At 42.9% G+C, this 15153-nt stretch overlaps 1 protein-coding gene across 3 annotated transcripts in view; it reads left to right on the plus strand.

The window, feature by feature from the left end:
* The window catches only part of LOC118096484 (putative lysosomal acid lipase/cholesteryl ester hydrolase), a 56048-nt gene extending 46456 nt beyond the window's left edge, over positions 1-9592 (plus strand). For all 3 annotated transcript variants that reach the window (XM_060274872.1, XM_060274871.1, XM_035138381.2), the window contains exons 13-14: positions 4379-4450; positions 6265-9592. In XM_060274872.1, the coding sequence (XP_060130855.1) occupies positions 4379-4450; positions 6265-6498 (306 nt within the window). In that variant the 3' untranslated portion in view covers positions 6499-9592. The remainder of the gene's footprint in view (positions 1-4378; positions 4451-6264) is intronic.
* The last annotated feature ends 5561 nt before the right edge of the window (positions 9593-15153 follow it).

Genomic DNA, 15153 nt, shown 5'->3' on the forward strand with positions numbered 1-15153 from the left:
TATTGGCGAAGTATTGGAAAAAGGAAGAAACTCCCAACATTAAAGAATGGCAGGAAAAATTATTAGGGTATATAGAATTGGATAGACTAACAAATGTAATAAGGGGAGGGAGCTGGGAAAAATCGGCGAAAAATTGGAGGAAATTTGGAGAATATCTTAAAAAACAGTGCCCCATGATAAAAACTTGGATTTGCTTTTAACACCTCGCAAAGAGTGAATTCAAAAAAACAAAAGAAACAATGCAATAAATATTAAACTATTAACCCGGGAAGAGGACAAGCGGAAGTCGGTTAGTAGGTGAAGGGGGATTATGTATGAATATTGTGTGTACATAGGAATTTATGGAATATAAGTATCATAAGCATTACAAGAAGATACAGGTATTGATATATGGGCTAATTTACATTCAAATTACACATCAGAATATAGATTTTGATTCTATTTTAGATTTAAGTTTTGATATTAATTTCGTGTTACGTTTTACGTTACGTTATAATTTTTGTTATGATATGATTTAATTCTAATTTGTATTTGAATTACGATTTATTGTTATTTAGACATCGTTAGGCTCTTTTTTTGTATTTATATATGTATTTGTTTGTGTTCTCGTTTTTTTTTCTTTTTTTCTTTTTTTTTCTATTTTCTTTGTATTTTTAATGTGTGTTTTTCATTTGGTATCTTTTCTGTATGCTTGTGTATTTTAATCTCAATAAAGTTTATTAAAAAAAAAAATTTTAAAAGATGATGCTGTTAAGGTGCTACACTCAGTATGCCAGCAAGTTTGGAAAACTCAGCAATGGCCAGAGGATTGGAGAAGATCAGTCTACATCCCAATCCCAAAGAAGGGCAGCGCCAAAGAATGCTCCAACTACCGCACAATTGCACTCATTTCACACGCTAACAAGGTTATGCTCAAAATTCTACAAGGCAGGCTTAAGCAGTATGTGGACCGAGAACTGCCAGAAGTGCAAGCTGGATTTCAAAGGGGCAGAGGAACCAGAGACCAAATAGCAAACGTGTGCTGGATTATGGAGAAAGCTAGAGAGTTCCAGAAAGACATATACTTCTGCTTCATTGACTATGCAAAAGCCTTTGATTGTGTCGACCACAGCAAACTATGGCAAGTTCTTAAAGAAATGGGAGTGCCTGATCACCTCATCTGTCTCCTGAGAAATTTCTATGTGGGACAAGAAGCTACAGTTAGAACTGGATATGGAACAACTGACTGGTTCAAAATTGGGAAAGGAGTACGACAAGGTTGTATATTGTCTCCCTGCTTATTTAACTTATATGCAGAATTCATCATGCGAAAGGCTGGACTAGATGAATCCCAAAATTAAGATTGCCGGAAGAAATATCAACAACCTCAGATATGCAGATGACACAATCTTGATGGCAGAAAGTGAGGAGGAATTAAAGAACCTTTTAATGAGGGTGAAAGAGGAGAGCGCAAAATATGGTCTGAAGCTCAACATCAAAAAAAAAAAAACCAAGATCATGGCCACTGGTCCCATCACCTCCTGGCAAATAGAAGGGGAAGAAATGGAGGGAGTGAGAGATTTTACTTTCTTGAGCTCCTTGATCACTGCAGATGGTGACAGCAGTCACGAAATTAAAAGACACCTGCTTCTTGGGAGAAAAGCAATGACAAACCTAGACAGCATCTTAAAAAGCAGAGACATCACCTTGCCAACAAAGTTCCGTATAGTTAAAGCTATGGTTTTCCCAGTAGTGATGTATGGAAGTGAGACCTGGACCATAAAGAAGGCTGATCGCCGAAGAATTGATGCTTTTGAATTATGGTGCTGGAGGAGACTCTTGAGGGTCCCATGGACTGCAAGAAGATCAAACCTATCCATTCTGAAGGAAATCAGCCCCGAGTGGTCACTAGAAGGACAGATCCTGAAGCTGAGGCTACAATACTTTGGCCACCTCATGAGAAGAGAAGACTCCCTGGAAAAAACCCTGAAGTTGGGAAAGATGGAGGGCACTAGGAGAAGGGGACGACAGAGGATGCGATGGTTGGACAGTGTTCTCGAAGCTACGAACATGAGTTTGACCAAACTGCGGGAGGCAGTGGAAGACAGGAGTGCCTGGCGTGCTATGGTCCATGGGGTCACAAAGAGTTGGACACGACTAAACGACTAAACAACAACAACAACAAGTGTAAATTAGACAACTCCTAAGTGTTAGTACATCTCTCCATCATTCTCCCGATAGCAAGTCTAGAAAAACTGCAAAAGCTGAAATGATACCAGTGGCTTTTTGATGGCTTTGCATATCTTTCTTTGGACATTTTCAACACTTTTCTGCTCCCTAAAAGGAGGAGGTTAGACATTATTGCATAGCCTGAGTTACAGCATGACTATTGATTCATCCACTAATCTCTGTTTATGCCCCGGGCCATGATCTATTTATATGGCACTCTTGTATATCATGCCTGGGCAGTCTTGAAAGAAGTGGATTTTCTAGATCCACTTCAGTTGGGGTTTACGCCTAGTTTTGGCACCGAAGCTGCTTTGGTTGTCTGATATGATGACTTATATTGGAGCTAGACAGTGGAAATGGGTCCCTATTTATTATCCTAGACATCTCAATGACTTTCAATACCATTAAGCATGGTATCTTTTTGGAGCAGCTGTCTGAGTTGGGGCTGAGCAGCACTGCTTTGCAGTGGTTCTGGTCCTACTTGCATGCTGATGCTTGGGAAGTGCTATTTGGTCCTGTGGATCCTTCAATGTGGTGTTCCTTAAGGTTCGATTTTATCCCCCATGGGATCTTTTTTGGATCCTTTGCTGTCACATGAGGCTCCGGTAGTCTTGGTGGTGAGGAGTGTCTTCCATCAGCTTCAACAGATGCCCCAGCTGTGCCCCTATCTGGGCAGGGATAGCCTAACTCAGGCACCCCCAAACTTCAGCCCTCCAGATGTTTTGGACTACAATTCCCATCTTCCCTGACCACTGGTCCTCTTAGCTAGGGATCATGGGAGTTGTAGGCCAAAACATCTGGAGGGCCGCAGTTTGGGGATGCCTGACTAACTTTAGATGTCTATGCTCTGGTCTTCTTCCATCTCTCTCCCCCCCCCCCCAGCCCAGGGAGTCCTCATAAGGAAGCTGTGCCTGGAGGAAGAACTGTGAGGGGAGAGACTTCATCAGGCAAAGTCTTCTTCCACCTGCCTTGCCCCACCCTCCAGTCTCTGCATCTCAATTTGTATTGTATTGTATGTTGTTGTTTTATTGATTGTAGTTAGCAATTATTTATTGTAATTGTTAAGAGTGGATTTCTGTTTAATTTTTATATGCTGATATTTAATATTATTCTATGCTATTCTAATGAATATTGAATGTTACTTTATTTGACACAGATTGCGTATTTTAAAGTTAGGTTTTATTATCACATTTTTGTATTGCATTAGATTGTTATAAGGTGTACATTCTTTGTTTCTTCACCTTGTAAACCGCCTTGAGTATTGTAAGATAGAAAGATGGTATACAAATTAAAAGATGATGATGATGGTAACCTATAGGTTACAATACTGCAACATGTTACACCTGGGGATGCCTTTGAGGACACGTCAGAAGCTTCAGTGGGTGCAGAATTCAGCAGCCAGTTTGCACACTGGGGCAAGACAGTTTGGGCAGATAACACCAATCCTGGCCCAACTGCAATGGCTGCCAGTCACTTTCTGGGCCTAATTCATAGGGTTGCCAGACTCAATAGTGGACAGGACTTCTGTGCCTTTAGTTGCCCTGCTCTCATTTGAGTCTGGAAACCTTAAAGAGAAACCAGCAGACCCTTTGCTTGGAAATTAAACAAAGGGTCTGCTGGTTTCTCTTTAAGGTTTCCAGACTCAAAAGAGAGCAGGGCAATTAAAGGCACAGAAGTCCTGTCCACTATTGAGTCTGGCAACCCTATTCATAGTACTGGTTTTGACCTATATGGCCTTGAAGTGACTCAGTACCACTATACTCAAGGATTGCCTCTCCCCGTAGGAACTGACCCAGACCCTGCAACCATCATCTGAGACCCTTTTTCATGTGCCCCCTCCACAAAAAGTCTGGAGGATGGCAACATGAGAACAGCCTTTTTTGTGATGAATCCACACTTGTTGAATGCTCTCTCCTGGGTAGCTCATTACGTATCTTTCGGCACCAGGCAAAAACTTTCTTCTTTTCCCAGGAACAACCCCACACCAATGGCCTTTTAAACTGGTGTGGGGTTGTTCCTTTGTTTTTATGTCATGTGTTTTTGTGCTTTTATATTGTAAACTGAACTGTGTTCCTTGGATGAAGGATGGTATAGAAATATCATCATCATCGTCATCGTCACCATCATTTTCCCATTTGACTTTTCAAAATATGGTACACCTCTTTTTCAGGGTGTGAAGACTGGGAAGTTCAAAGGCTTTGACTGGGGAAGCAAGGAAGAAAACATGGCTCACCACAATCAGGTAATAATTTCTCACTAATTGCATCTCTCTGTGTGTGTGTGTTTATATGAGGGTAGATACTGGTAAGGCTTGGCCTTGGCTACTGGTGGGAAAAGCTGCTACAGTGGAACCTCGGTTTATGAACACCTCAGTTTACGAATTTTCGGTTTACGAATGCCGCGGACCCACCTGGAACGGATTAATTCACTTTCCATTACTTTCAATGGGAAAGTTCGCTTCAGTTTATGAACGCTTCAGTTTATGAACAGACTTCCGGAACCAATTACACCCATGCTTCGGGTTAAGTACGCTTCAGGTTGAGTACTCCGCGGACCCGTCTGGAACGGATTAATTGACTTTCCATTACTTTCAATGGGAAGGTTCACTTCAGTTTATGAACGCTTCAGTTTAAGTACTCCGCAGACGGTCTGGAACAGATTAATCCATTTCCCATTACTTTCAATGGGAAAGTTCGCTTCGGTTTATGAATGCTTCAGTTTATGAACAGACTTCCAGAACCAATTGTGTTCATAAACCGAGGTACCACTGTATTCATAAAACACATGGTGGATAATATGAAGTTCCAATGTAAAACAAAAAAGTCAAGAGTGATAAACTTAAATGAAGTTTATAACCAGGCTGTATATATGTACATACAGAAAACATAATGGTTGTGATGCCCATAAATATGTTAGCAAAATCGATATTTAATTCCATAAACTGAACATATATCAAAAGAAGATAACCTCAGCAAGTGAAAACCTATGCAGTAATCAGAATAAAAAGAAGCTTTTTGTACGGTGCATGATGTGTTCTTATACTTCTTCCATCATATTCTTTAGATAATTGAAATGCCTGCATAAGATGTTCTTAATGTCCTTCAGTCAGACTTTCTGAATAACTGAAATGCAAACTGCATTTTGGTGTTCTATGCTTCTCCAGTGGACTAATTTGTTATGCAGCATCATTTATGTAAAAGTTCAGTCTCGCATTTATTTATTTTTTAATAAAAAGAAAGTACAGTGGTACCTTGGTTTAAGAACAGTTTAGTTTATGAACAACTTGGATTAAGAACGCTGCAAACCCGGAAGTAGGTTTTTTAGTTTGTGAACTTTGCCATGGAAGCAGAAGATGTTCCACTTCCTGTTGAGTGTGTTCCATTTGTAAATTGAGTCCCCCGCTGCTATGGGAAAGCATGCCTTGGTTTAAGAAGGCTTTGGTTTAAGAACGGACTTCCGGAACAGATTAAGTTCGTAAACCAAGGTACCACTGTAATTAAATTCCAAATACAGGCAATGACCAATTTAAGCACGTTTCATTGACTCGTGACTGTGCATACATACATTGCGCCAAACCTGGACGCCACTAGAAAAAGTGCAAACATGGCCTTAAAAGAGCCCAGAAAGTTTTTTTTAAAAGGCACAAAAACAATGCCCAGCAATCCTAGGAGCCCTTGCACTGACTGTCAAGACCTGTGGAGAGTTGGAGTTTGATCAAGGAGTTTTAGAGGGAACAATTATGGTGGAATTTGGCAGTTTTTGGAGATCATGCATAATAGCCAGACAATGTACAAAGATCAGTCAATCTATGCACATTCCCCCAGGCCTGCTGGAGACTATATATATTAACCAGGAAATGTGCACAATTTCATCTTCATGGATGCTGTGCACATTCTGTATGATGCCTTGTAAATCTGCACAATTGTCCAGTTGTTATGCACATTAACGGCTCAATTTATATTCCCCTTATATGTGTGTTTGTTTTGATCAGGAAGTTTTTGCAGAGTCCTAAGCTACAAGCTATTTTTTAAACGATTATTTCCCCCTCTCTTTTAGGAAACAGCACCTTCCTATGAAATTAAACAAATGACTGTTCCAACAGCTCTCTGGAGTGGTGGAAACGACTGGCTTTCAACCCCAAAGGATGTTGCCTGGTTGGTGCCTCAGGTCTCAAACTTAGTTTACCACAAGTTTATTCCTGACTGGGAACACATGGATTTCTTCTTGGGCCTTGATGCCCCACAGCGCATGTATGAAGAGATAATTGAGTTCATGCAGTATTATCAGTGAGTTTGTGATCCTGAAATAGTCTTCCAAGATACCAGCACTATGAATCTGTGATGATGAGTGAAACTGCTACTACTTTGAAAAATTCACCATGGAAAGAAATCCCTATGTTCTTAAATACTATTACTAAACTGTCTATGCAAAGCACGGTAATTCCCCAGGAAATAGCATTTATGCACTACATATAATTAGCTAAACCCATGCATCTTTAGTGGAGGTGTTTCGTGTTTTCCCTCTTTCACTACAACTTATTCACAAAGCTTCCCAGGCTACAAAAAAAGTGGATAAAATAAAATAGGGAAGGCTTTAGACCTAATGTTGCCCCCTTTTAAACTCAAATAGAGGTTTTACAAGTCTCCTTTTTCATTCACAAAAACCAGGTCTCTAAGCTGTGTGACTCTTTTTTCAGCTGCTTCAAAGGGCCCTGAAATTATCCATTTATTTATGTTAATTCTGGGGTGTTTCAAACCAAGTGTCCTTTTCCCTTTTCTTCAGTTTCTTCCAAAAGCCCACCTCTTAATCCATATATAAATAAAAGTAAATTACACCTGCTCCAGTTTATATCTAGTCCCTGTCAGATCCAAATAAATAATAATAGAGAGAAATTAACCATCCTTCCTGATGCCAAAAAAAGCAGAAAACAGACCAAATTCAATTCAATCCCACAGTGTCAGTCTCTTTTAAATTTTTATAAAGTCTAAAAATTCCGCTTCCAGTACTGCATGAAATGTGTTGAGAAACGGCCACAGCCCAGTATTCCTGAAGGAGCGTCTCCACCTTCGTCGTTCAACCCGGACACTGAGATCCAGCTCTGAGGGCCTTCTGGCAGTTCCCTCACTGCGAGAAGCAAAGTTACAGGGAACCAGGCAGAGGGCCTTCTCGGTAGTGGCAGCCACCCTTTGGATTGGCCTCCCATCAGATGTCAAGGAAATAAACAACTATCTGACTTTTAGAAGACATCTGAAGGCAGCCCTGTTTAGAGAAGTTTTTAATGTTTGATGTTTGATTGTATTTTTAATATTCTGTTAGAAGCCACCCAGAGGGGCTGGGAAACCCAGCCAGATGGATGTGGAATGAATGAATGATGATGATGATGATGATAGCAGTGGTGGGAAGCAGTAAATAACAAATGCAATTCAATCCAAGCAAGTGTAAACTGATACACATGGAGGCAAATAAAATCTTAATTTCATTTTCTGTATAAGCTCCTGGGGTCTTTCCTGACAGTGATTGACCAGGAATGAGATCATGGGGTCATAGTAGATTGATTGATCAAGATGTTGACCCAGTGTGTGGCTGCTTTGTGGGGGGGGGGAGAGAGGTGGATTTCATGCTGGGGATCATTAGGAAAGGGGCTGTAGATAAAGCTCCCAGTATCATAATGGCATTATGATCCAAGAACCCATTGAGGTGCTAGACCAGTGCTTGGAGACAGTGACAGGCAGGATGTGAATCAATTTTTTAAAAAACTGAATTCTGAAAGAACGTAAGTGCTATGTGTTTCAAGTTCTCCAATCTGGAAAGTGTGAAGATGGACTGTTCAAGATGGAGTTGCAGGCTCCTGAAAGGAATAGACTTGTTGTTTGGGGATTCTCCTGGATTATTTCAATCTGTGCTACATAGGCTGCCCTTGAAGATGATTCAGAAACCTCAACTTTACAAAATGAAGCAGTCAGGATATTGGCTAAGATTGTGTATACAACCCGTTTTAAAATACATGGCACCTGAGCCCAATTCAAGGTGCCCACAGTGTTTAAAGCACAAAATGAATTAGGCTCCAGAATATCTGAAATACTACGTCCTTCCCTACAGATCCTTGCAAATGTTAATCTCAGCAGATGGGGCCTGCTTGGTAGCAGAGGTTTGGGGTGGTGAGTGCCTAGGAGATGACAATCTCCCTGGCAGCTTCTATTCCTCACAAAAATGCATCTGCCATCTTAATTGTATAGCTTCCATCATATGGTGAAGACATGTCTTTTTGCCCTGGCCTTTGACATCTGAGATACATATTTTCATTTAAAGTGCTCAAGTTAAAGGTTTGATGTGCATAAAATGTGATGTTTGTATGCATGGATATTATGTACCAGTGTGTATTTGCAAAGCAGAGAAGTTTGCAATTAAGGGAGATGGTCCGTTCTAGGTGAAAGTGGAAGCCTAGTGGGGTGTTGTTGTTTTCCATTCCATAGGGTTTAGGCTGCCTAATGACTCATTACGAGCAGGTCCCTCATCAGCAGAAAAATTTAAACCTGAAAAGTCAACATCCTTGTATTGTGGGAAACTGGCAGAGAAATTGCCAGTTCAGCATGTTGGGAGAAGGGTTCTGAGCATCCATCTGTCTTGAGAGACAATGTAACGGGATATGCAAAACCCATAGTTAGAAAGATCCTAGCCTTTTGAATCTAACAATGTTGCCAGTTTCTGCTTAACTCCAGATACCTTCCTGGAACAAGCTATCATATCAAGCAAGTTGATGCTATCTGCTTTCACAAGATAGAGCTGTGGCCCTTATAAGAGATGCTTTGTAATTAGTTTGTAACATTGCTCAAATTAGCTGCCTAAAAGCAAGATTCCCAATATCTAGTGTGACGGGTATAGGGCTCCGTTGAGTTGTTTATGACTCAATTAGGAGCCACTGATTATCGCCCGGCGCGCTTCCTCTGCGCTTCTCTGCTTCCGTAGATCCGGGCTGGCAGTAAAACACACACAGCAGAGTTCTTCTTCTTCTCACACAGCGAAAGCTTGTATAGCCGTTGTATAAAAAGCCTCTTAAGAACACACAGAGTCCAAAGTGTTCTAATAACTACTTAAGTTTATTCTAGAGAGAAAATAACAAACAACCTGGTGAGAGCGCAGACATCTTGCGACCGTCTCCCAGGCAGAAACGAAACCAACTGTAACATACAGAAACACTTCTGGTACATTCTGTAACATGATATTCCTCAGTGGTCAGGTGCTATACAGAACACAGTTAACCCTTTGGTTACTTGTTTCTCCTCACACCCCCTCTCACCTGAACACTGGGGATAGCGGGTATCCAAACTTACCCCAAAACCAACCCTTCACAGAATTCCCCATGCCGTTGGAAACTGAAGGGTTTTGTGAACCCATCTGCTAGGTTCTCCTGGCTTGGACAATACCTCAACTTCACCAAGCCTACCTGTATGCTCTGACATACGTTTCGGAAGCGGATGTCTAAGTGTTTGGTTCTGGCCTTGAACTGTCCAGACTCCGCCAGTCTCAAAGATGGTTGATTGTCGCCCCAAACAGTGATGGGCTGGCTACAATCACCCCAGATTTCCTGGACCAAACATCTGTAGTACTCCAATTCAGTGCATGTCGCAGACAACGCACAGAATTCGGCTTCCGTGGAAGACATTGCTATTAGGCTTTGCCTGCGCGACCGCCAACCAATCAGGGCATTTCCAAACTTGACTACCAAACCAGTCACTGACTTCCTGTCCTCCTGATTGGCCCAATCAGCATCTGCAAAACAAGTGAGTTGTGGCTCACCTTGCGCTGACATTTCCAAACAATACTCTTTGGTCTCCTGCAAATACCTAAGCACTCTCTTAATGCCATTCCAAGCATGCACGCTAGGTTTCGATGCTTCTCTACTGAGCAAATTGACTGCAAAAGCAATATCTGGTCTGCTCCATTGTGACAAATACAACAGACTCCCTAGCGCTGACTGAAACACTTCAGGACTCTCAAACGCTACTTTGTCCTTCACTTGTGACTCTTTCACAAAGTTTGTCTCCATGGGTGTTCTGACCCCTTTACAGTCAGACATTCTGAACTTCTCAAGCAAATGTTCAATCTTGCCTTTCTGACTGAGCAAGAAACTTCCATCCTCAGTTCTGTCTATCTGCACACCTAGATAAACATTCACTGCACCTAGGTTCTTGAGTTTGAACCTCTTGCCTAGCTCTTTTGCAAACTTCTGCACTTGCATCTGGCTCTTTGCTAAGCAGATCAAGTCATCTACATAGACAAGCAACAGTTCCTGCTGTTCTCCTTCACCTCTGAGATACAGACAACTGTCAGCTAGACTCTTCCTGAAACCTAGGCTCTTCAAAACAGAATCAAGACATGAATTCCAATTTTTAGCGGATTGCTTCAGACCGTAGATCGACTTGTGCAGCTTCCACACCTGACCTGGCACGTCACTCTCAAACCCTGGAGGAGGCAACATGTACAACTCCTCCTGGAGGTCAGAGTTCAAATACGCGGTGTCCACATCAAAGTGGTTGACCACTAGGCCTCTCTGCGCTGCAGTCGCTAAAAGCATCCTGAAAGATTCCGCTCTCGAAGTTGGACTAAAGACATCTGTGTAGTGGATTCCTTTCTTCTGAGTAAAACCTCTAGCCACTAATCTAGCCTTGTACTGAGGCTCTCCAGTCACTGTGGGTTTCAGCCTGTAGACCCACCTACAACTGACTGCTTTCTTGCCTTCTGGCAACTGTGTTAGGCTATACACACCAAGAGATTGCATGGAGTTCAACTCTTTCTCGATTGCAACTTTCCACTTACTAGCTTCCTCCACTGACAACTGTTGCACCTCTTCAAAGCTTTCAGGCTCACACACTGCTAGGTTCGCCCATACACTGACAGCTGAAAACCTTTCAGGTGGTTTACCTTTCGTGGTGCATTTTGAACGCCTTGGTCCCACATCTTCCCCCTCTAAATCCGAACTGCTTGTCTCTGACTTTGGCTCTCTCGGACTAGCAGCACTGTCAAGAGACTTACTACGCTTTGCAGCCCCCTCTGGGCTTGCTTTGGGTGAAGTGGGTGACCTACCACGTTTGCTGTACTTCCCAGGCTTGACCTGGGGTGAAGTCGGTGCGCTTCTGACTACTTGCTTCACTTCCCTAGGAGCTACACCACTTGGACCAGCTGCCTGACCTGGATCTGGTCCTGCAGCACCTGGAACTCCAGCATCAGCTACCTGAGTTTCCTCTTCCTGGTCAAAACCTGAAGACCAGTCAAGAAGAACTTCGGGGTTAGCATGAATGCGTCTCCAGCCCTCTTGTTCACAGAACGTAGCACTCCTGCTAATGTGAACGCGGGTTTGGTCCCCCTCTGCTGGTACAAACCTCCAAGCCTTTGAGTTTGGTTCGTAACCACAGAAGATCATTTTTCTGGATCTTGATCCTCCCTTTCTGCGCTTCTGCTTTGGAATTAGAATCCAAGCCTCACACCCAAAAGTTCTGAAATAGTGCACCTTCGGAACTTTGCCATACAACATGTAGTAGGGTGTGTTGTCCACAACTGAATTAAAAGCGCGGTTTGAACAATAATTCACAAATTTATAGCATTCCCCCCAAAACTTCTGGGGTAGTCCTGCATCAAACAACGTTGCCTCCACCAGTTCAGACAGCGTTCTAAATTTCCTTTCAGCTAAACCATTCTCCTGTGGACTAAAAGGAGCGGTTTTCCTGTGCCTAATTCCCTTGCTGCGGAAAAACCCTTGTAGTTCTGCACTCAAAAACTCTCCCGCCCTGTCACTCTGGAAACACTGGACAGTGACGGAGAACTGTAGTTCTACTTCGGCTACCCACTCCTGTATCACTCTGGCAGCCTCCCCCTTCTCTTTCAGTGTTATGACCCAGGAAAAATGGCTGAAATCATCCAGAAGACACAAAACATATTTTGAACCACCTAAACTTAACGTTGACATAGGCCCAGAAATATCCAAGTGCACTAACTGAAATGGTTTTGTGCTCTTCCTCTCAGACCTAGGATAAGAGCATCTCTTCGTCTTCGCTTTCGCACATGCGCGGCATTGCAGGTGTTTTTGACATGGCTTGAACCTGCAACCTTTGACAAAATCAGGGGCTTTTTTCACATAAGGAAAAGACATATGACAATATTTCCTTTGCCAAGCATGAATACAATCCTTATGGATAGCGCCCTCTGTGCCCTTTGGGGTATTGGCACTTTTAGCCTGATCATCACCAGTGTTACTTCCACCTGCTTGCCCCCTCCCATCTAGGACAAACAGACCATCAGACCCAACAGTAACACTTACCAGCTCAGCCCCATCTCTGGCAATTTTGCAAACACCATTGGCAAAACTTATTTCAAAGCCCTCACGCAATAAGCAAGACACACTTAAGAGACCATTCTCCATGCCTGGTACAACATAAACATCAAGGTTAGTGTCTAAGCATTGCATATAAAAAACACCCTTGCTTTTAATTGTTCCAGAAGAACCATCAGCAAGATGCAGGCTTTTTTCATCTTCAAGTGGCCTGCAGTTCAGGATCTGTCCTGAAGGAGGTACAAGATGATGGGTGCTGCCTGAGTCGATAATAAAAGTGAAACTGTCCTGTCCTCTGTTTCGAACCGTTGCTAAGGCAGCAGAAAGACGGCTGACAGGCTTATCTGGAGTTTTCCCACGTCCTCTGCCTCGGCGCTGCTGGCTGGTCCCACGACCACGTCCGCTGGGTTGCCTGGCACCTGGCTGAGTGACCTTGGCTGCTTCCGGAGCTGGGCAAAATCTTGCTACGTGCCCAGGCTCCTGGCACCGATAGCAAAGCCTTGTTGCGCACGCACTCACAGTGGATTCCTCAGTGCTTTTTACTGCACCCCCACTGGCTTCTCTGCGCCCACGGCCCCCCTTCTCAGCCGATTCTTTCTGGCGTCTCAGTTCCTCATCCGCCAAACGCCCAGAAACGTAAGCAATCGTGAGTTCAGCTTCAGGCATTGACTCAAATGTTAAACACAAATGTTCAAAATATAAACTTTTTCCTTCTCTTTGAACACAAGCTCATGCCGCTGCAGCTTATGGAATGCATCAATCACATTGGCAATGTGCTCCTTAATGGGTTGCCCTGGTCTCAGTCTCAACTCAAAGAGATGCCTCATAGCATGCAGCTTAGCTCCAGCTGTTTTTCTCTGATGGACCCTTTCCAAACTGTCCCAGGCTTCCTTGGCATTTTCAGCATTTTGCACATAGGGCAGTTGCGTAGCATCACAGCTCATGGTAATGGCACATAGAGCCTTATTGTCTTTCCTGGTTTCTGCTGCAAACCTCTGTGCTTCAGCTGCTGAATTATCAGCGACAGGGGTTGGAGGATTTAACACACAAGTCCACAAATCCTTTCCCAGCAACCACATTCTGGCCCTTTCTCTCCACTCTGCATAGTTGTCGCCATTCAACCTCTGGAACGGCACGACAAATGACTCCTGTAGCTGCTCCGCCATCTTGTCCACCCCCGGGCTCCGTGTCCTTGTACTCACTCAGAATAGTTGACGTTGCTCCTCCGGGTAGACTGCGGATCCCAGCCTTCAGGGTCAGGGTCTTTCTGCTAGCGAGTGCATCTGTTAATTGCCGACTGCAAAACAACAGGTTTCTCCCAGCTAGCTCTTTACACCGGCTTTCTCCAAGGCTTTTACAGCTGCAATCACCTTTTATTGCTTTGGTGATTGATTAGGTTCTATGACCCATAACCTGTCACCCAGAACTTGTGACAGGTGGGTCCATGACCTGTTATCTCCCATAACCTGTGACGGGTATAGGGCTCCGTTGAGTTGTTTATGACTCAATTAGGAGCCACTGATTATCGCCCGGCGCGCTTCCTCTGCGCTTCTCTGCTTCCGTAGATCCGGGCTGGCAGTAAAACACACACAGCAGAGTTCTTCTTCTTCTCACACAGCGAAAGCTTGTATAGCCGTTGTATAAAAAGCCTCTTAAGAACACACAGAGTCCAAAGTGTTCTAATAACTACTTAAGTTTATTCTAGAGAGAAAATAACAAACAACCTGGTGAGAGCGCAGACATCTTGCGACCGTCTCCCAGGCAGAAACGAAACCAACTGTAACATACAGAAACACTTCTGGTACATTCTGTAACATGATATTCCTCAGTGGTCAGGTGCTATACAGAACACAGTTAACCCTTTGGTTACTTGTTTCTCCTCACATCTAGCCAGCCCCGCAACATAGCTTCTTTTACAGGAAAGAAGGATAAAACAACAACAACAACAACAACAACAAATGATAATGATAATGATAATGATAATGATAATGATAATGATAATGATAATGATAATGATAATGATAATGATAATGATAATGATAATGATAATGATAATGATAATAATAATAATAATAATAAATCATTTCTAACCTGCCCGTCTGGCTGGGTTCCTATGTGAAGATGCAAAAACATGCAAAGGGCCAGGGCCTTTTCAGTATTGGTCCCAACTTGGTGCAACGCTCTTTCACAGGAGACCAGGGCCCTGCGGGATTTGTCATCTTTCTACAGGGCCTGCAAGACAGAGCTGTTCCGCCTGGCCTTTGGGCTGGGCTTAGTCTGACCCCTGTGTTTTTCCTCCCTCATGGTTTGGATTTATGGACTACTTAAAATGAGGCTGCATTTTAAATTTTAATATTGTATTTTAATCTGTATTTTAATTAATTGCTTTTTATGTTTTATTGTAATTTTATTGGTGTTAGCTGCCCGGAGCCCAGTTTTGACTGGGGAGGGCGGGGTATAAATAAAAATTTATTATTATTATTATTATTATTATTATTATTATTATTATTATTATTAAATACCAGATCTAGCAGCTGCCTCCTGCAAACATTTTTATATGAAACTTTTTAGAAAGCAAGCTTCAAGCCTTCGGACTCATTCAGGCCTGCCAGTATAGT

The sequence above is a fragment of the Zootoca vivipara genome, chromosome 5, assembly GCF_963506605.1.
Source record: "Zootoca vivipara chromosome 5, rZooViv1.1, whole genome shotgun sequence".
Classification (NCBI taxonomy): Eukaryota; Metazoa; Chordata; class Lepidosauria; order Squamata; family Lacertidae; genus Zootoca; species Zootoca vivipara.